The sequence below is a fragment of the Bubalus bubalis genome, chromosome 3 (assembly GCF_019923935.1).
Source record: "Bubalus bubalis isolate 160015118507 breed Murrah chromosome 3, NDDB_SH_1, whole genome shotgun sequence".
Classification (NCBI taxonomy): Eukaryota; Metazoa; Chordata; class Mammalia; order Artiodactyla; family Bovidae; genus Bubalus; species Bubalus bubalis.
The window spans coordinates 173,892,283-173,911,965 of NC_059159.1; the positions used below are offsets into that span (position 1 = coordinate 173,892,283).

The window sequence follows — 19,683 nt, forward strand, 5'->3', positions numbered from 1 at the left end:
CGCTCACAAGCCCACGGGGGTCCCTTGGAGGATGACTGAGCTGAGGGAGGGACAGGGAGGGGCAGAGAACGCCTGGAGCTGTGGGGACGGGTCTGGGAAGTGGGGCCTGGAGTCCAAGTCCGTCGGCAGGTTCCCAGATGATCGGACGACTCCCTGACCCTATCCCAGCCTCAGCCGTGGTCCTACCCGCTCCCGGGAGGACAGGAGGAAGGAGGGACGTGGGTCCAGGCGCTTGCGGTGACGGACGAGGTGCCCTGGGCTCACAGTGCATCCAAAGAATCAGCGGAGGAGGGGCGGGGCTGGGAGGAAACCCAGGTGGAGGTGGGCGGTCACGGGAGAGGGAGCAGAATGCCAGGCAGAGACAATGAGGCCCGTGGGGGGCGGGGAAGTGACCATTGTTCCTCTGGTGGAGGGGAAGGGTCATGAATATGCAAAACTGTAAACACCTTCTCATGCCCCGCCCCCAGGAGGGGCCCAACCCTACAAAACGTAAATATGCCTCATATGTAAATACATTCTCATGGTGCCCCCCCCCCCCGCCGCCCCCCGCCCCCAGCTCCAGGAGGGACCCCTCCGGTGTGCTTACAAATAGAATCAGACGACCGTAAGGTGGTGGGATTTATTCGCCCGGGCCCAGTCAGCGTGTCCTGAGCAGGCAGTGGGCAGCGTGCAAGGGTCCTGTCACTCCACCCCACGAGAGTCCAGGCGAACGTAAGCCTGGCCCGTGAGCAGCACACGCGCCCCACACAGGGGTGGGGGGCTCCTACTTGCAGAGGAGGACTTGGGATCCACAGGCCGGGCCCTAGGGAGAGAAGCCCTGGTGAGCTTCAGACCAGCGGGAAGCCACATGCTGGCCCCTGGAGACTGGTGAAGGCCCACCTGGGTGCTGCTCCGGGGGTCGCTACAAAGGCCTGTTTGGGCGCCTCGCGGCCCCTCCTTGCTCAGGGTGGCGGGTATTCTTGGTCCCAGGCTTGCAGGCAGGTGCCAAGGCTGATTCCACTCCGCCTCCAAGGATGGGATCGTTTTATCTCCGAACACCACCTAGCCCTGAGTTCCAGGCAGGCCCCGGGGCATAGCAGTGACTTTTTAAATATTACACCATTGGGATCATTCGTGCTTATAAAGTAAAAGTAGCGAAAAGCAAGCTTAGACTGATTCTTTCACACTAATTTTAACTGTTTCCTTTTCTTAAGAAGCGCACTGTAAAAGTCGACGCTTTCTTTCAGCTTCTGGCTCCTCTCCCGGCAGCATCAGCTGGCACTTGAGACAGTGGATGCTGATGCCTGAGAGGGACCCTTGGGCTGGAAGCCTTTCGTACAAATGAAAGGCATCTCCAGTCCTTTCCCTCTGGGTCACTGATTCCAATGTGCCTCTACATTTTAAAAAGTAGGTTAACACTTCGACAAATTAGCATCTGCCATGAATGCAGTTCGTAGGAGAAGGAACCGGGCAGAGGGAAGGTGCCTGGGGGTGGAGCCGGTGTCAGATAGAAACACAGGAGGGCCAGGCTGATGCGCCCGCAGCCCCAGTGCTTCCAATGACTTCCTGGGTCTTGACAGACACCCACGAGGCTGCAAACCTCAGGAAGGCCCTCTGTGAACTCACCTGCTCTGCTAGCCCCGCGGAAGCGTCCCGCGGCAGAGTGCACACGTCCCGGGGCTTCCCACGGCCCAGCCAGGAAGGTCCTTCTCCCTCTCCCTCCACAGGCGGCAGCGGGGACTTGGGGTCGGCAAGCATCCTGTGGATAAATGTGGCCTCTCAGTGGTTGTCACCTAGAGGGGCCTGCAAGGGGCAGCCTCCAAGGGCCACTCCCAGCGGCACCAGCTCGCTCCTCAGACACGGAGACGTGCTTTAGATTCAAGCCACCATTTTGGTTTAGAAAACAAAACTGGAAATTCCGTGGAGCACGGCTGGAGGCAGATGCCTGGGCCCTGCTGGAGCGTCCGAGGAGACTCTGCCTCGGGGAGCCCAGCATCACCCCGAGTGAAGGGCAGGAAGGACAGCAGAGGTCACGGTGTGCAAGTTGGGGTGACTGGACCGCTTCTCAGACACAATCTCAGCCTGAGCCAGTGGGGACTTTCAGAAACGCGTCCAAAGAGGTGAGGCTGCCTGACTCGGGGTGGGCCATCAGCCTTCAGCTCTGAGCGACCCTGGGGGAGGGTGTGGGGGGGAGGGACGGGTGTTGAAGGGGCTGGGTCCCAAGTAGGGGGTCACGGGGCCCTGTGAGGGGTAGGAGGGGAGGAACAGGGGGACTGAGACGGGACCCACAGAACACAGCGTCATGGGCTCTGCTGGGCCAGGGGCCACGTGGGACACCAGCCTCCCTGGACGTCAGGACAGGACACCAGAGTCTGGGTCCCCTCGCTGGATGGCAGGGCAGGAAAACTGGGCTGAAACTGCCTCCACTCAGCCCCCTCACACAAGGACACAGCTCTACGGTTTTCTCAAAGAGAGACTGATAAATCGCAAAAGATTGACAGCAGCAAAACAGCAACACTCTGCACGACAGGCCCAGTCGTCTGCAGCCGCTCTTACAGCGACAGCGAGGGGTGTGTCCTCTAGGCCAGCTCTGGGCTCTGGTCGGCAGAGCTGGCGAGGCCAGTCTCCCAGCGGGTCACCTCCCCGTAAAGAGGAGGGGGGACGGGGAAGCGGGTGTGCTGACCTGAGGTGCGAGCCCGGAAGGTTAGCCCTTGGGCCCAGGAGAGGCTGCCCCGCCCGGGTCCCCATCCCAGCTTCTCCAGGGTAAGTGGGCAGCATGCGAGTTAATGCTTCTCTCCCGCTACAATCGCATCCCAGCTGCCTAAGGCACAGGGTAAGGCTTGTCCTAAACAAAGAAGACTCTGAGGACTTCCACCTCACGCCCTGAGACTCAGGGTGGGAAATTAAATTTGGGACAGATGATGAAACAAGAGCATGTGGGAGGAACTGAGGTGTGCACCCCACCGTTTCCGTCATCTGACTGATGACTGACTGGGAAACGCGATCTGGATGAAATTCACCCTGAAAGGGTTGACCTGAGACATTCAGAGCACAGGAGCAAGCAGGCAGAGACGCTCTCAGGACTGGAGCCTGATCAGCAAGATGGATGTGCCCAGACAACTGATCACAAATCAAGCTTTTAGTGCAAAAGTTGCACAGAAAAATATTTATCTTGGTGAATATAATTTCAATGAGATAAATAATGTAAACAGTGGTGTTTTTATTGCATGAAGAAAGCTGATCGGACAGTTGGTTTGATGGCATTCTCTGTGAATCCGCCTTTCAGTGGAAATGTGTCAATACTGGTATATTTCTGGCTGAAATTATGTTAATAGTCATTACCCCAAAATGTACAGGCTTAGATCTAAAATAGTAGGGGAGGGATAAATGGGGTTGGGGGCGGGAGAATCAACACGGAATTAAGGTCAAGGCCCCCAGAGCGCCTGAGAGGTGTCCTAAGAGGTGTCTCTCTCGGTCTCTGTCTCTCTCTGCGCATCTCTCCATCTTTGTTTCTTTCTCTGTCTTCATCTCTGCCTCTCTGTCTCTCTCTGTCTTTATGTCTCTCTGTCTGTCTCTGTCTCCCTCCATTGTCTCTCTATCTCTCTCTCTGTTTCTTTCTCTTTGTGTCTCTGTCTCTCTCCGTTGTCTCTGTCTCTCTGTATTTCTCCGTGGTCCCTCTCTGTCTCTGTCTCTGTCTTTATGTCTCTCTCTCTGTCTCTCTCCGTTGTCTTTCTGTCTCTGTCTCTGTCTCTTTCTCTTTGTGTCTCTGTCTCTCTCTGTTGTCTCTGTCTCTCTGTATTTCTCCGTGGTCCCTCTCTGTCTCTGTCTCTGTCTTTATGTCTCTCTCTCTGTCTCTCTCCGTTGTCTTTCTGTCTCTGTCTCTGTCTCTTTCTCTTTGTGTCTCTGTTCTGTATTTCTCCGTGGTCCCTCTCTGTCTCTGTCTCTGTCTTTATGTCTCTCTCTCTGTCTCTCTCCGTTGTCTTTCTGTCTCTGTCTCTGTCTCTTTCTCTTTGTGTCTCTGTCTCTCTCTGTTGTCTCTGTCTCTCTCCGTGGTCCCTCTCTTGTCTTTCTATCTCTTTCTGTCTCTGTCTCTTCTCTGTCTTTATGTCTCTCTCTCTCTCTCTCCATTGTCTCTCTGTTTCTTCTCTGTCTCTGTCTCCCTGTCTGTCTCTCTGTCTCTCCCATCAGACCCCTCCCTTCCACTGGGCTGGAATCATCAGGGCCGCAGCGTGCGGATGCGCAGGGGCTCAGAGGAGCCTCTGGGAGGAGGGGCTGTGGTTTAGGCTCCTTGCCTCAGGACTCTGAGGATGCAGAGTGTCCAGGGCCCCGCGGGAACTCGGGGGCTCACGCAGAGGCCCACGTGGTCCCATAAAGAACTCCTGTCCCTCCCCTCTCTGTCAGCAGTCTCCCTCCCTCCATGGGCTGACAGGTGGCTCAGGTAAGAGACACCTGGAAACCAAAGTCGTGTCTGTAGGGGCTTCTCCAGGCTCCAGAGTCTGCAGTCAAGTGTGGCAGGTGCTTCCCTCCCAGAGGCCCTCAGGAAGGTGCTCATTTAAATTGAAGAGAACAGCTACTTCTCCCGAGTCAAGGGGGGGAGGCACAGCATTCTTCATAACAATAAGGTGACTGACGTTTGACTGCGAGCTCTGCAAACGCAAAACTGCACCCGAATGCTACGCTATGGTAACACCAGCTTCACAGTGGGAGCGTTTAGCAGGTGACTACAGAGCCAGCTGACTGGGGCTGCTTGCCTAAGCCCATCTCATTTTTATTGCTTAACTGATTTCTTGGTATCCAATGGTTTTAAGAACTGGTAATAGCTAAGCTTTCAGGACCAGGGGATTGTGAAAACACAGGGGCCATTCCCTGACACCACACCCCTCTAAGACTCCTGGTCTGCAGTCAAGGTGTCATCTACTGGTGTGCGGGAGGCTGAGCTCCCGGGAAGACAGGTGCCCAGCACAGGCTGCCGGGAGCAGAACGTCAGCGTGACGTATGGACTCGGGCTGGGTGCTGCACCCAAGTCTTAGAAGCAGGACTCCTGTAGCCAGCAGGGGAGAGCTGGCCCCAGGCCGATCTGAAGGTCTGCTCTTGAGGGAAGGGAGAGGAATGAAGAATAAGGTTTTACTCAGGAAAGACCTCTCTTCTCTGAGAAACCTTTGTAAGAACAAGAACCTTCGTCATTCAGCACAATGGCTTAATCGGACCAGCGATCCGGTATCACCGAGCCTCCATCCAGATGGCGGACACCCTCTGCCTTGTAGGGTTGCTCACCCTCAGTATTTGGGGCTAAAGGCAAGTCAGGAAGCAAATGGCTCTAGACACAGATGGGCACCAATGGAGACAGCCAGCGATCACCACCAGCTTCAGATCAGCCGGGCCCAAGGTGGGGAGCCGCTGCGAAGTGGGGACTTACCACCTGCAAACCACCGTCCAGGTGAGACCGGCCAGACTGCAGACGAGCACGGCACCCAGCACCAGGGAGACCACAGATGCCCGCGGGAGCCTCCCGGAGTCTGGAACAAGGGCGGAGCCTGTCGGTGAGCCTGCCAGCCAAGGACTGGGGCCAGCCTGCCCGCCCGACCCCAGCCCCGGCCCGGGTGCCCCAACCCTGGGAGCCCAGCAAGCTCTGTCCCGCTGGCCATCCATCCCCGGCTGGCCTCTGCTGCTCTTGGAGCTGAGCTCTGCTCCTCCCGCGGGAGTTTGCTGAGAGGTCTCGCCCTGGTAACGGGTGCTGCTGCAGGAGCTGGAAGCCAAGTTAAGATTCCAGGCCTGCAGCTGTGAGGCTGTGTGACCACCAGCAAGCTGCTTACCCTCTCTGTTGTGCACACAGGGCTCAAATCCCGTGCTTCCCCCTCAGAGACAGTTCGGGGGGGCTGAAACTGAGCGTCTGCAACAGGTCCGCACCGCCCCCCACCAGGGTTCACGGCCTCCTGTGTCTCAGGCACAAACCCGCGGGCCCTGATCCCACCCAGCGTCAGAGAATGTGGGTGTGGGAAAAGCGAGGCCACACGATGACCTGCAGTCACCCTGAGTTGGGGCACAGACACCCCCGGCTGGCACAGAGGCCGTGGTCTCACCCCGAGTGTGGGCACAGACACCCCCTGGGGGGCAGACATCCCCTGGCTGGCACAGACATCCCTGGCGGGCATAGAGGCCGTGGTCTCACCCCGAGTGCGGGCACAGACACCCCCGGCTGGCACAGAAGCCGTGGTCTCACCCCGAGTGCGGGCACAGACACCCCCGGCTGGCACAGAAGCCGTGGTCTCACCCCGAGTGCGGGCACAGACACCCCCCAGAGGGCAGACATCCCCTGGCTGGCACAGACAACCCCCGCGGGCATAGAGGCCATGGTCTCACCCCGAGTGTGGGCACAGACACGCCCCGGCGGGCAGACATCCCCTGGCTGGTACAGACACCCCTGGCTGGCACAGAGGCCGTGGTCTCACCCCGAGTGCGGGCACAGACACCCCTGGCTGGCACAGAGGCCGTGGTCTCACCCCGAGTGTGGGCACAGACACCTCCCGGCGGGCAGACATGCCCTGGCTGGCACAGACACCCCTGGTTGGCACAGAGGCCATGGCCTCACCCCAAGTGGGGGCACAGACACCACCGGCTGGCACAGAGGCTGTGGTCTCACCCCAAGTGTGGGCATAGACACCCCCCGGCGGGCAGACATCCCCTGGCTGGCACAGACACCCCCAGCGGGCACAGAGGCCGTGGTCTCACCCCCTGGCTGGCACAGACACTCTTGGTTGGCACAGAGGCCATGGCCTCACCCACACAGGTCCTGCCGTCCTCGCCGGGCACATGGGGGTCGCTGCACTCACACTGGAAGCCGCCCTTGGTATTCTTGCACCGCGCGGACGCGTGGCAGGGGGGGTCCACTTCATCCTCACACTCATTGATGTCTGCACACACGATGGGAGGTCAGTGCCCAGCCTCCGCGCCCCTCCCCAGGAGGCCAGCCCCTCCCCAGTCCTGTCTCTAGTCCGGAGCAGGGGGATGTCACCCCAGGCCGGGGCCACACCTCCCGGCTCCTGCCCTTTGAAGGAGAACACCCCCTGAGCCCCCTCCCCCGAGGCCGTGTGCCGGTCAGCCCCTCAGGACTCAGCTCGGCCCATGGCCGCCTTCTGCCCCACTGGCCTGACCACTTCTCCCGCCCCGTCTATGGTGGCCACCAGGCCCGTGACCCCCCAGTTGGCCTGGGACAGGCCCCTGGGACATGGCCTGGAGGCACAGGTCATGCAGGCCACTGGGCCTTGCTCAGACATGGAGACTTGGCCTCCCTGGGAGACAGTGGCGCCGTCCGAGTCAGCCCGCCCCGAGCTACAGCGTCCAGCCCGATGGTCCACACTGGGCCTCCACCACCGGGGACACGCCGGGCGTGCAACAGGAGCCGAGACCTGCCCCCCGGGCTTGAGCTGAGCCCCCAAAACGGGGAACGTGTGCAGCCCCTGTGGTCTCCCACCTGAACCCACGACTACGCTAAGTCCTCAGGCTCCCGTGTCTAAATAACTAGCCCTCTATTTGGGCCGATTCCAGGAGACTTGGGCTGGGGCAGGCATCCAGAGATTCGACATGTCCCACACCTGTATTGCATGACCACACACCACCCCGGGAGTGATGGAGAGCTGGTTAACAGAGAGCTGGTTAACGTGGCATCAGATGCATCCAGACGTCGCCGCATTAGGCCCAGCCGGGTTCCGGGTTCCAGAGCCACGCTCTGAAGGAATCCTGGAAGGAGGCCTTGCCCGCCATCCGCCCCATGTCCACTCTGCTCATGGCTGAGCCCTCACCTGACGGGGTGCCCGTCCCGGCTGTGCCCACGTCCTCCGGGGCAGATCTAGACGCGTGAAGAGGCAGAAATGCCTTCAACCCCTCGGTTTCCAGGCAGCTCCCTGTGCCGTCGGTTCGTCTGCAGCTTGAACCTGGATGTCGCCCAGAGCCCCTATCTTGCTGCCTGGTCATCCTTCTGGCACCTGGAGGGAGCGTCTGCACCTTCCCTGCGGCAGCCCCCGCCTCCCCCAGGTCCCCTCTCCACGACTCAGAGTCTAGAGGCTGGGGCCCTTCTGGGACAACACTTTTAGAGTCCCCAGAATTGGAATGAAAATCTTGTATTGTGATGACCTATACACAACAGGAAAGTTACCATCTTCCCTGTTTTTCAGGGCACATTCTGGTCGAATTAGGTACTTTCACAGGCCATTAACTAGGACCCTGCTCCATCTCCGGATGGTTTCCTCTTCCCAGATCGAAACTGTAGAACTGAGCAAACTGGGTCTTGCTTTGATTCCCTGTGCACCGGCCCGATTCTTGCCTGAGTCCACCTCCCACCACTCTGAGGTCCTGCTAACACGGCTGACGTCGGGGTGCTTCTCCCGGCCCCGCAGGCGTCCTGCTTCTGCTCCGTGGTCTCTGCTCTGGGTGCCTCCAGGAGCAGGAATGCTGGGCCCCCGCAGGCAGGATACTGAGGTCTCGCCGGGAAACGGCGACCTCCAGTGGGGACTCTGCATCCTTGATGCCTCCAGTGGAAACACTTCTGCTTCACTGCAGGACTGGCTCTGCCAGCTCCGTCCCATGAGCCTCTCTGGAGTTCCAGCCTCTGCTGCCGGCTCTGTCCTTTGCCAGTCATTCACCTGTCGGCAACTGTGAGGTGGCACCTGGGGCTTCCTTTCTAGGAAGATGACTTAGGGATGGGGGCCACTGGGAGGGCATCCTTTATCCAGGCAAACAGTCTCTGGAAGGCAGTGATGCCCACAGGCACTTCTGGGGGAGGGAGGTTATGCGTGTATGCATTGGGGTTTCCTTTTAGTTCTTTTCTTAAGTTGAAGTATAGCTGCTGTACAATATTATATAAGTTATTTTACATTATATTATATGTTACATTATACAAGTAATAATGGGTTGGTGCTAATGGTAAAGAACCCGCCTGCCAATGCAGGACACGCAAGAGACACAGGTTCCATCCCTGGGTCGGGAAGATCCCCTGGAGGAGGCCGTGGCAACCCACTCCAGTGTTCTTGCCTGGAGAATCCCATGGACAGAGGAGATGGGAGGGCTACAGTCCATGGAGTCACAAAGGGTCAGACACGACTGGAGTGGCTTAGCACACATCCATGCACACAAATTATATTACATAATTTATATTATGTTCAGTTCAGTTCAGTCACTCAGTCGTGTAAGACTGATTGTGACCCCATGGACTGCACCACACCAGGCTTCCCTGTCCATCACAAACTGCCGGAATTTACTCAAACTCAGCTTGTCCATTGAGTCGGTGATGCCATCCAACCATGTCATCCTCTGTCATCTCCTCCTCCTGTCCTCAATCTTTCCCAGAATCAGGGTCTTTTCAAATAAGTGAGCTCTTTACATCAGGTGGCCAAAGGATTGGAGTTTCAGCTTCAACATCAGTCCTTCCAATGAATATTCAGGACTGATTTCCTTTAGGATGAACTTGTTGGATCTCCTTGCAGTCCAAGGGACTCTCAAGAGTCTTCTCCAACACCACAGTTCAAAAACATCAATTCTTTGACACTCAACTTTCTTTATAGTCCAACTCTCACATCCCATACATGACTACTGGAAAAACCATAGCTTTGACTAGATGGACCTTTGTTGGCAAAGTAATGTCTCTGCTTTTGAATACACTATCTAGGTTGGTCATAACTTTCCTTCCAAGGAGTAAACATCTTTTAATTTCATGGCTGCAGTCACCATCTGCAGTGATTTTGGAGCCCAAAAAATAAAGTCAACTACTGTTTCCACTGTTTCTCCATCTATTTCCCATGAAGTGATGGGACGGGATGCCATGATCTTAGTTTTCTGAATGTTTAGTTTTAAGCCAACTTATTCACTCTCCTCTTTCACTTTCATCAAGAGGCTTTTTAGTTCCTCTTCACTTTCTGCCCTAAGGGTGGTGTCATCTGCATATCTGAGGTTATTGATATTTCTCCCAGCAATCTTGATTCCAGCTTGTGCTTCATCCAGGCCAGCGTTTCTCATGATGTATTCTGCATATAAGTTAAATAAGCAGATGACAATATACAGCCTTGATGAACTCCTTTTCCTATTTGGAACCAGTCTGTTGTTCCATGTCCAGTTCTAACTGTTGCTTCCTGACCTATATACAGGTTTCTCAAGAGGCAGGTCAGATGGTTTGGTATTCCCATCTCTTTCAGAATTTTCCACAGTTTATTGTGATCCACACAGTCAAAGGCTTTGGCGTAGTCAGTAAAGCAGAAATAAATGTTTTTCTGGAACTCTGTTGCTTTTTCGATGATCCAGCGGATGTTGGCAATTTGATCTCTGGTTCCTCTGCCTTTTCTAAAACCAGCTTGAACATCTGGAAGTTCACGGTTCACGTGCTGCTGAAGCCTGGCTTAGAGAATTTTGAGCATTACTTTACTAGCCTGTGAGATAGGTGCAATTGTGCGGTAGTTTGAGCATTCTTTGGCATTGCCTTTCTTTGGGATTGGAATGAAAACTGACCTTTTCTAGTCCTGTGGCCACTGCTGAGTTTTCCAAATTTGCTGGCATCTTGACTGCAGCACTTTCATAGCATCATCTTTCAGGATTTGAAATAGCTCAACTGGAATTCCATCACCTCCACTAGCTTTGTTCGTAGTGATGCTTTCTAAGGCCCACTTGATTTCACATTCCAGGATGTCTGACTCTAGGTGAATGATCACTCCATCGTGATTATCTGGGTTGTGAAGATCTTTTTTGTACAGTTCTTCTGTGTATTCCTGCCACCTCTTCTTAATATCTTCTGCTTCTTTTAGGTTCATACCATTTCTGTCCTTTATCGAGCCCATCTTTGCATGAAATGTTCCCTTGGTATCTCTAATTTTCTTTAAAAAATCTCTAGTCATTTCCATTCTATTGTTTTCCTGTATTTCTTTGCACTGTTCCCTGAGGAAGGCTTTCTTATCTCCCATCAGATAAGAAGGAACTCTGCAGTCAAATGGGTATATCTTTCCTTTTCTTTTTTGCTTTCCCTTCTCTTCTTTTTACAGTTATTTGTAAGGCCTCCTCAAACAGCCATTTTGCTTTTTTGCATTTCTTTTCCATGGGGATGGTCTTGCTCCTTGTCTCCTGTACAATGTTTGAACCTCCGTCCATAGTTCTCTGTCTATCAGATCTAGTCCCTTAAATCTATTTCTCACTTCCACTGTATAATCGTAAGGGATTTGATTTAGGTCATACCTGAATGATCTAGTGGTTTTCCCTACTCTCTTCAATTTAAGTCTGAATTTGGCAATAAGGAGTTCATGATCTGAGCCACAGTCAGCTCCTGGTCTTGTTTTTGCTGACTGTATAGAGCTTCTCCATCTTTGGCTGCAAAGAATAGAATCAATCTGATTTCAGTATTGACCATCTGGTGATGTCCATGTGTAGAGTCTTCTCTTGTGTTGTTGGAAGAGGGTGTTTGCTATGACCAGTGCGTTCTCTTGGCAAAACTCTGTTAGCCTTTGCCCTGCTTAATTCTGTACTCCAAGGCCAAGTTTGCCTGTTACTCCAGGTATCTCTTGACTTCCCACTTTTGCATCCCAGGCCCCTATAATGAAGAAGACATCTTTTTTGGGTGTTAGTTCTAGAAGGTCTTATAGGTCTTCATAGAACCATTCTACTTCAGCTTCTTCAGCATTACTGGTTGGGGCATAGGCTTGGATCACCATGATGTTGAATGGTTTGCCTTGGAAACGAACAGAGATCATTCTGTCGTTTTTGAGATTGCATCCAAGTACTGCATTTTGGACTCTTGTTGACCATGATGGCTACTCCATTTCTTCTAAGGGATTCCTGCCCACAGTAGTAGATATAATGGTCATCTGAGTTAAATTCACCCATTCCAGTCCATTTTAGTTCGCTGATTCCTAGAATATTGACATTCACTCTTGCCATCTCCTGTTTGACCACTTCGAATTTGCCTTGATTCATGGACCTGACATTCCAGGTTCCTATGCAATATTGCTCTTTACAGCATCGGACCTTGCTTCCATCACCAGTCACATCCACAACTGGGTGTTATTTTTGCTTTGGCTCCAACTCTTCATTCTTTCTGGAATTATTTCTCCACATCTCCAGTAGCATATCGGTCACCTACCAACCTGGCTCTCCCATCAGGAAGCTTCCATAAGCCTCTTAACCTTCTCCATCAGAGGGCAGACAGACTGAAAACCACAATCACAGAAAACTAACCAATCTAATCACATGGACCACAGCCTTGTCTAACTCAATGAAACTGTGAGCCATGCCATGTAGGGCCACCCAAGACGGACAGGTCTTGGTGGAGAGTTCTGACAAAACGTGGTCCACTGGAGAAGGGAATGGCAAACCACTTCAGTATTCCTGCTTTGAGAACCCCATGAACAGTATGAACAGTATATTATGTTACATTATAATATTATACAAGTTATCCTTAATTTGAAAAATGCAGACACAGGGTCGAGTCTTGCAGAGACACACCCGTTGAGCCACTGACCTCGACAGACTGGAGGCTGGGAGTCCCAGCCACGTCGGGTGCAGGTGACCTGCTCGGGCCCTTGGAGCTGGAATCCGTGATGACAGGAGAACACCAGCACCCGCCGCCCAGACTCCTCGCAGAGCAGGAAGCCCCCGTTCTCCACTTCGTCCGGGAAGCCACAGGCGTCGTCTGGGCGAGGTCGGCCGGGGACCACAGTCAGCGCAGCACGCCTTCCAGTCCCTCCTCTGCAGCTGCACCCCCAGCCTCCCAGGAGGGTCAGGTCCCCAGTCTCCTCCCTCCAGGCAGGACGCAGCTCCAGGCCCTGCCCAGCTCTGGCCCTCCCGCTGACCCCTGGCCCGGTCAGGCCTCTAACTCCTCCCCTCCTATCAGCCTTGCCCAGGCTTCCCGCCCATCCCCTGGAACCCCATTAATCAAAGGCGACCACAGTCCACACCGCACATGGCGGGGACGGGTCTCAGCCATCTGACCACCCTCCCGAGCCTGGGAGTCGCAGTGGCTCCTGGGCAGGCACAGGCTGTAGCCCAGGGAGCAGCTGAGCAGGGAGACGCCCCCAGACAATCCTCTCCTCCCCTCCCCTCCGAAACACGGGGCTTCCGCCCCCAGATCCCGACCTTGACCCTCGAAGAGAAGCTCGTGGTTCGGGTACCTGGAGGAGGGGCCTCCCGCCAGGCGCGCAGGTCCATGCCCGGGATGCGGTCACATGACTCGAAGTCCTGGGGCCACTGCCCCACCCGGAAGGCGTCGCGGGGCACGCGGGTGAGGCCCGTGTTGTCACAGATGACGCGGGACAGCGAGTGCCGGCCCAGCTCGCGCCGCTGGGCCTCCGTGAACACCGCGCGGTGCTCCCACCAGAACCTGCGGGGACATGCATGAGTACATTCCTGTGAGAGCCCAGGCCGGGCCCGCGACCACGCCTGCCCACCCCGGTGCCCACACTGCCCCCACCGCGGGACACCGCGCCAGGCCATCCAGGGTCTTGGGGGCAGGGCCGCCCCCCCCCAGGCGGTGACAGTGATGCAGAGGGGCCGCAGCCTCAGGAGGGGTTGCGTCCTCAGGAGGGCCTGCGGGCTCAGGAGGGCCTGCAACCTCAGGAGGGGCCACGGGCTCAGGAGGGCCTGCGGGCTCAGGAGGGCCTGCGGGCTCAGGAGGGCCTGCAGCCTCAGGAGGGGCTCCGGCCTCAGGAGGGGTTCCAGCCTCAGGAGGGGCTCCAGCCTCAGGAGGGGCTCCAGCTTCAGGAGGGCCTACCCTGCAGGCCCTTCCCCGGGGCCCTCCTCCAGCCCGATGGACGGATCGCAGGGCAATTCCAGTGCTGCAGACAGGCTCCCTTCCTCGCCAGACGCTGCATAGCCATCAGAGCCCAGAGTGGACCTAAGCCCCAGAGCGCTCCCCTCTCCCCGTCACATGAAACCCCGCCTTTTGAGACGAGTCCTCTGCACCGCCCGCCCTAGCTCCTCAGAGGGAGCTGATTGGGGCCCCTACCGGTCGCCATCCCTCAGGGCCTTCATCTGCTTTCCCACGAGGCAGGCGAACAGCGGACCAGTCCGCGCCCCTGGGAGGAAGCTCTCCACCAGGCCGCCCAGCCACACGTCGATGTTGTCGGGATGCCCGTACAGGTCCAGGATTCTGTCGGCCATGCTCCCGTTGGCGGTGGCCGCGCCCAGGTCGGCCCGGGTCTCCAGTCTGGACAAGCCGCAGAACTGCCGCCACTCATTGTACCCTGGGGGAGAGGGCCAAGACTGCCTGTCCCCGGGGTCCGGATGCCCCCCGCCCGCCCACCCGCCAGCTGGGGCTGTGGCCACAGGGTCCCGGTCACAGCGGCCCCTGGAGGCCCCATGCCCAGCAAACCTGGCGCTGGATGGTTCTAGCCTGGGCGGTGGGGGCTCTCACAGCCTGTCCACAGACCAGCGGGGAGTCCTGCCCTGCTGCTCGCTGCTGGCCTGGGCAGTTCCCCCAGGAGGGCTCAGTCTTGGCCCAGCACCGCGGCTGGGACCGGCTCTGGGACACGCATTCTGGGCATCGGGTATCCCTGCTGTCTGTCACGGATGCCTGGCAGACTCCTGTCTCCCCACCTGTCTCCCTTCCTGGGCACTCTGTTGTGTCTTTATCACAGAGTCTAGGCCCGACGAGAAGGTCCTCACTCTCCCCAGCAACCGGGAGACTGGACCAGCGACAGCCTGGAGGCAGTGGGGTAGTGCCCACTGGCCCCATGGATGGTCAGAGAGGATCGGGGGGAGGTGGACACTGCATCCTGGGGCCCGACATGCTGCTGTGTGTCCGGGAAACAGCTTCGCTTCCCCGACTCACTTCTGCTGGACACCTGGGCCCCCTCCCTGGACGGGGGCTCAGGACATCGGCTGCTCCAGGGTCTGAGAAAAGCTGAATGGCCTTCAGTCTCACAGCTGATGTGCCTTACAAGCCGCTTCCTGGATGCGGGCAAAGCCGCAGGTTCGGCTCTCTGCACATGGAGGCCCACCTGGCAGGCCGTGGTCCCGGCCCCGCTGCAGGTTGATGGATGCCAGGTCCAGGGTCCCTGCGTCCGACAGCACGAAGAGCCTCTCCGTCAGCTCCTCGTTCAGCAGCTGGTCCTGCACCTGCAGCTTGGCCGGTCTCGCCAGCAGACCCCGCATGACGGGGTCCACGCCGCCTGGAGGAGGCAGAGAAGAAAGGTGCGCCCTCAGCTGAGTCCGGGAAACAGAACCAGGCCTTGATAGCGAACTAGGCTGCTTCTGAACAAACATCTCTCATGAGCTCAGGAACTCCACGCCCCCCAGGGATCCCCAAGTCTCCCGGCCCTTAGGGTGCCGCCTGGTGGTGGAGTCTCCCATCCAGACCCCCACAGCCCGACCACCATGTGCGCTGGAAGGGACTGGGTGGCGGCTCAGGGCAGGGCGTCGGTGTCTGTTTCTGAGCCACAGCAACATTACAGCAGAAGGAAGCGCTCGCTGAGTCTGAAGTGCAGACCAGTGAACGAAGCCCAGGTGGCTGAGAGTGCCCAGGGCCCTGCCTGGGAGTTCTGGAAACCCAGGACAGGGAGAGAGTCTGATGAACCGGGCTTGTCGTTTAAAAAACACTTTGGCTGTGCTGCTTCTCTCAAGAGCATCCAGCCAGCAGGCAGGATGCCACCTGGCTCCTCTTCTCGAGGGTGGGCCAGGGGTGCCCACCTTCCTCAAGGAGCCGCCAGGGCCGGAAGAAGGCGTCCCTCAGCAGCAGGTGGGGCCCCGGGCGCTCCTGGAAGCGGGCGTCCAGCCGCCGCACCAGCGGGTGGATGGTGGCATGGCCGAAGCGGAAGGCGGCCGTGGAGAACACGTTGGACACTGTGGGGTCCACGCTGGGGTCGTAGCCCCTGTAGGGGCCCACGTGCCGCCCAAAGGCCTCAGGGCCCAGGATTCTGGGGACGTAATCGCGCAGCGTGATGATCTGCAGACAAAGGAGAGCTGGTGGGAACCCAGCCCAGACACTGGGTCCCAGCCCGGGCCACGGGGAGGGGCTCCCTTCCTGTACAAGCCTGGGGGCCGCCACACCCCCAGGGTTGTCTTTGGGGGTCATGCCATCTGGCAGAGGAGCAGGAGATAGGAACAGTATCTGTTCCAAATACATTCCCGAGTTCTCGGCCTTTGTGGAGTTGGGTCAGAGACAGCCCCAGACGCCGTCCGGGCCAGGCCTGGCCCAGCAGGGCTCAGCGGCCTCTGCTCTGAGCCCTCCGTGCCTGGGCTACCGGGGCTCAAAAGCGGACAAGGAGCAGGCCCATCCTATGTTGAGGTCGTTGTGTGGATCTGGACGAGACCCACCTTCCTCCTTTGTAACACAAGATCTACAGGGTCGTGGAGGGGTTAAAGGGCTGCTATCCAGGGTCTGCTGCAGGAGCGCCCACATCAGAGACCCGCAAGCAGACACCACCGACTTAAAACAAGGCCCCCCATCAGCCCCGTGAGACCAGTGGACTCAGTAAACGTGTCTGACGGGTGCAAATAATTTTTCCAACATCACTCAAGTGAGAATGGCCAACTTGACTCTCCATTCACTATCCTCTGATTTGAGGTTTGCTGCTGCTACTGCTAAGTCACTTCAGTCGTGTCCGACTCTGTGCGACCCCAGAGACCACAGCCCACCAGGCTCCCCTGTCCCTGAGATTCTCCAGGCAAGAACACTGGAGTGGGTTGCCATTTCCTTCTCCAGTGCATGAAAGTGAAAAGTGAAAGTGAAGTCGCTCAGTGGTGTCCGACCCTCAGTGACCCCATGGACTGCAGCCTTCCAGGCTCCTCCGTCCACGGGATTTTCTAGGCAAGAGTACTGGAGTGGGGTGCCATTGCCTTCTCCGGATTTGAGGTTTAAAATATCATAATCAATCTTTTTGCTCATTTGCAAATCTCATACAGATTGTTTTTCCTTTTGATTTTCTCCATTGTATCCGAAGTAAATCACAGTAATCGGTGGATCCCTCTCAAAGGGGTGCCATGAGGATTAAATGAGTTAAATCCCTCCCCCGCCCCCGAGCACTTAGAATGGTCTTGGCTCGGGGGAGCACTTGTGGGCCGAGCGTTACTATGGCTGCAGCGGCCGCGGTCTCTGGCAGAACAATCACCGCCAGAGGGATAATCGTCCTCCCAAGGGATGCGGGGCTTCCACGGGGGCGCCAGGGCCCCAGTGTTTCAGAAGTTGGGGGGGGGTGTATAAATCTCGCCTCGCCCACGCAGCCCCGCGCTCACCCAGGCGTGGCGCCCACAAGGCCCCTGCGCGCACCTGGTGCAGCGCGCCCACCACCTTGCGCGCCTCCTGGTAGGCGGTGTCCGCGCTCCAGTGCGCGTTGAGGGCCTTGAGCGCGGTGGCCAGGCGGTTGTGCTCCCGCAGCCACAGTGTGTGCAGGGCCGCCAGGGCGGGGACCTCGCTGGCGCGGCCGTCGCCGGCCAGGAAGCAGGGTGCGCGGGCTCCGGGCGCGCCGGGCTGGGGCGCGCAAGCGGGGGGCGCGGACGGCGGCGCGAAGGGCAGGAAGGCGCGGCCCGCGTCCCGGTAGCGCGCGTTGACGCGCAGCAGCCCCTCGGCGCTCGTCCAGTTCCGCAGCCGCCGCTCCGAGGCCGCGGAGCTGCCGTACACGGTGGACGCGTCCAGGAACGAGGTCAGCCCGTTCATCTGCTGGCGCGGGTTGGCGGAAGACAGGTTGCCGAACAAGGCGCCTTGGGTCCCGGTGCCGCAGGCGGCCGTGGAGCGGTAAAACGGCAGACAGGCGGGGCCCGCGGCGTTCGCGGGGAGCTGGGGGAGCGGGAGTCGGGTTAGCGCGCGTCCCGGGCCCCTCCCCAGAGGCGCGAGGCGCCCGGGCTGCCCAGCCCCGACAGCGCCTCCGTTCTCTGCCTGCCGGGGCGCTCTCCCGCGCGCAGCCCTCCCCCAGGTCGGGGGGATCGGACTGACACGCAGCTGCGCAGGCGCCCGCTCCCCCAGACTTCCCTCTGGTTTTGCCCCGCCTGGGGGCCACCCCTGTGGATTCCGGCAGTGTGGGTGTGAGGCTTGGCGGCGCCCTGTCTGCTGGCTCTCCTTGCCTCTCCCCCAGTCAGGAAGCTCTTCCTGGGGCCCGCATCTCTTCAGCCCCCTTCCTAGCTCAGGGCTCCGCGTGGGGGATCGCTGCTCAGCTAAGAGTTATGGAGTAAATGTGAGTGAGGACTCCCAGCCCACGCAGTCTTTGCTCATGGGTAGGAAATGTCCCTTGCCAGCCTCGGAGATATTTTCTTAGGAGAAGTCACTGTAGGAGAAATACAGTAAAAAGCCTACCTGTACGTCTCCTTCCTTGCAGGCAGGGGGGAAACCAGAAGAATATTAACAGAGAACGGTTCTGCTAGCTCTGTCCAAAGCTCCCAGGCTCCTGCCCGAAAGCTAGCGGTTGAATCCCAGGGGTCTGTTAGGAATTCTGCCCAGGATTCAGGGCAGGGCTGTTCTCTGCTTCGCCACGTGTGACAGCTGACGATAGCGACAACGCTGGAAACAACCAACCCCAATGCTCACCAGTAAGCGAACTGGTTAAATAAGTTGTAATTTGAACACAGTTGGGTAATGAGGGTCATTTAACAGCCCAGTTTCTGTCCATTTGATGACGTGGAGCCGCGTGTAAAGTTTATTAGTAAGCGGCTCACGCTGGGTTCACATCATGCGCGCAGCAGGACACAGCAGATGTGCGTAAGGTGTGTGTGCACACTCAGTCGTGCCCGACGCTTTGTGACCCCATGGACTGCACCCGCCAGGCTCCTCTGTCCATGGGGTTCTCCAGGCAAGAATACTGGAGTGGGTTGCCATCTCCTCCTCCAGGGGCTCTTCCTGGGATCAAACCTGCGTCTCCTGTGTCTCCTGCATTGGCAGGCGGATCCTTTACCACTGAACCACTGAATAAGGTATAAACACACAGGTAATTTTAATTCCTTTTTTTTTTTTTTTGGCCCCGTGGGGTCTCAGTTCCCCCACCAGGGATTGAACCATCACTCTAGCCCATGGACCACCAGGAAACGCCCATGCAGATAATTTCATACCCACATGTGGAGATAGTTTCTGGCAGAAAATACAGGAAATTCCTCACCGCTGTAACACCCCCCACCCCCCGCCCCGGGAACAGGACAAAGAGTGACCCGTGTTTGACACTTCAAAGTGGTATCTGTTAGTTTCATAATACAGCGAGGGACGTTCAGAAATCCTACCTGTATGGGAAAGCATGGGCTTCGGGGCTCGCAGGTCAGCTGGCAGTCGGCCCCCACCCAGGGGGCAGGGGGGGCTGCGCTCTGTGGCGTGAAGGCGATGTCGTGGTCGATGTACTGGCCCCACGCTGTCAGGAGGTCAGAGTACCGGTCGTCCCCCGTCACAGCCTCATTGGAGGCGTGTATGATGTGTCTGGTCACCTCCCGGACCTGGAGGGGCAGACCAGCCGTCACGTGCAGGAGCCACCTGCCCGCAGGCGTGGGGAAGCCGACACCTGGCGGTGAGGGGCCAAGAGGCGAGCCTGCGTTTCAGGGGCTCCATGCCACGCTTAGGGCCCGGGAGCTCCTGGGGGAAGATGGGATCCCTGGAGACCCCCGACTGTCCTCCTTGAGATTCATTGTTCTGTGCTGATTTGGGACCAACAGGGCAGGAGGAGAAGGGGATGACAGAGGATGAGATGGTTGGATGGCATCACTGACTCAATGGGCATGAGTTTGAGTAAACTCCGGGAGTTGGTGATGGACAGGGAGGCCTGGTGT

At 57.6% G+C, this 19,683-nt stretch overlaps 1 protein-coding gene across 1 annotated transcript in view; it reads right to left on the reverse strand.

The window, feature by feature from the left end:
- Positions 1-598: 598 nt before the first annotated feature.
- Positions 599-19,683, reverse strand: part of TPO (thyroid peroxidase) — a 35,224-nt gene continuing 16,139 nt past the window's right edge. Inside the window, exons 7-17 of the mRNA XM_044940574.2 lie at positions 19,147-19,353; positions 17,213-17,719; positions 15,634-15,889; positions 14,946-15,116; positions 13,952-14,189; positions 13,119-13,327; positions 12,470-12,640; positions 6,759-6,890; positions 5,396-5,495; positions 1,606-1,738; positions 599-802 (exon numbers count right to left, since the gene is read on the reverse strand). Of these exons, the coding sequence (XP_044796509.2) occupies positions 764-802; positions 1,606-1,738; positions 5,396-5,495; positions 6,759-6,890; positions 12,470-12,640; positions 13,119-13,327; positions 13,952-14,189; positions 14,946-15,116; positions 15,634-15,889; positions 17,213-17,719; positions 19,147-19,353 (2,163 nt within the window). The 3' untranslated portion in view covers positions 599-763. The remainder of the gene's footprint in view (positions 803-1,605; positions 1,739-5,395; positions 5,496-6,758; positions 6,891-12,469; positions 12,641-13,118; positions 13,328-13,951; positions 14,190-14,945; positions 15,117-15,633; positions 15,890-17,212; positions 17,720-19,146; positions 19,354-19,683) is intronic.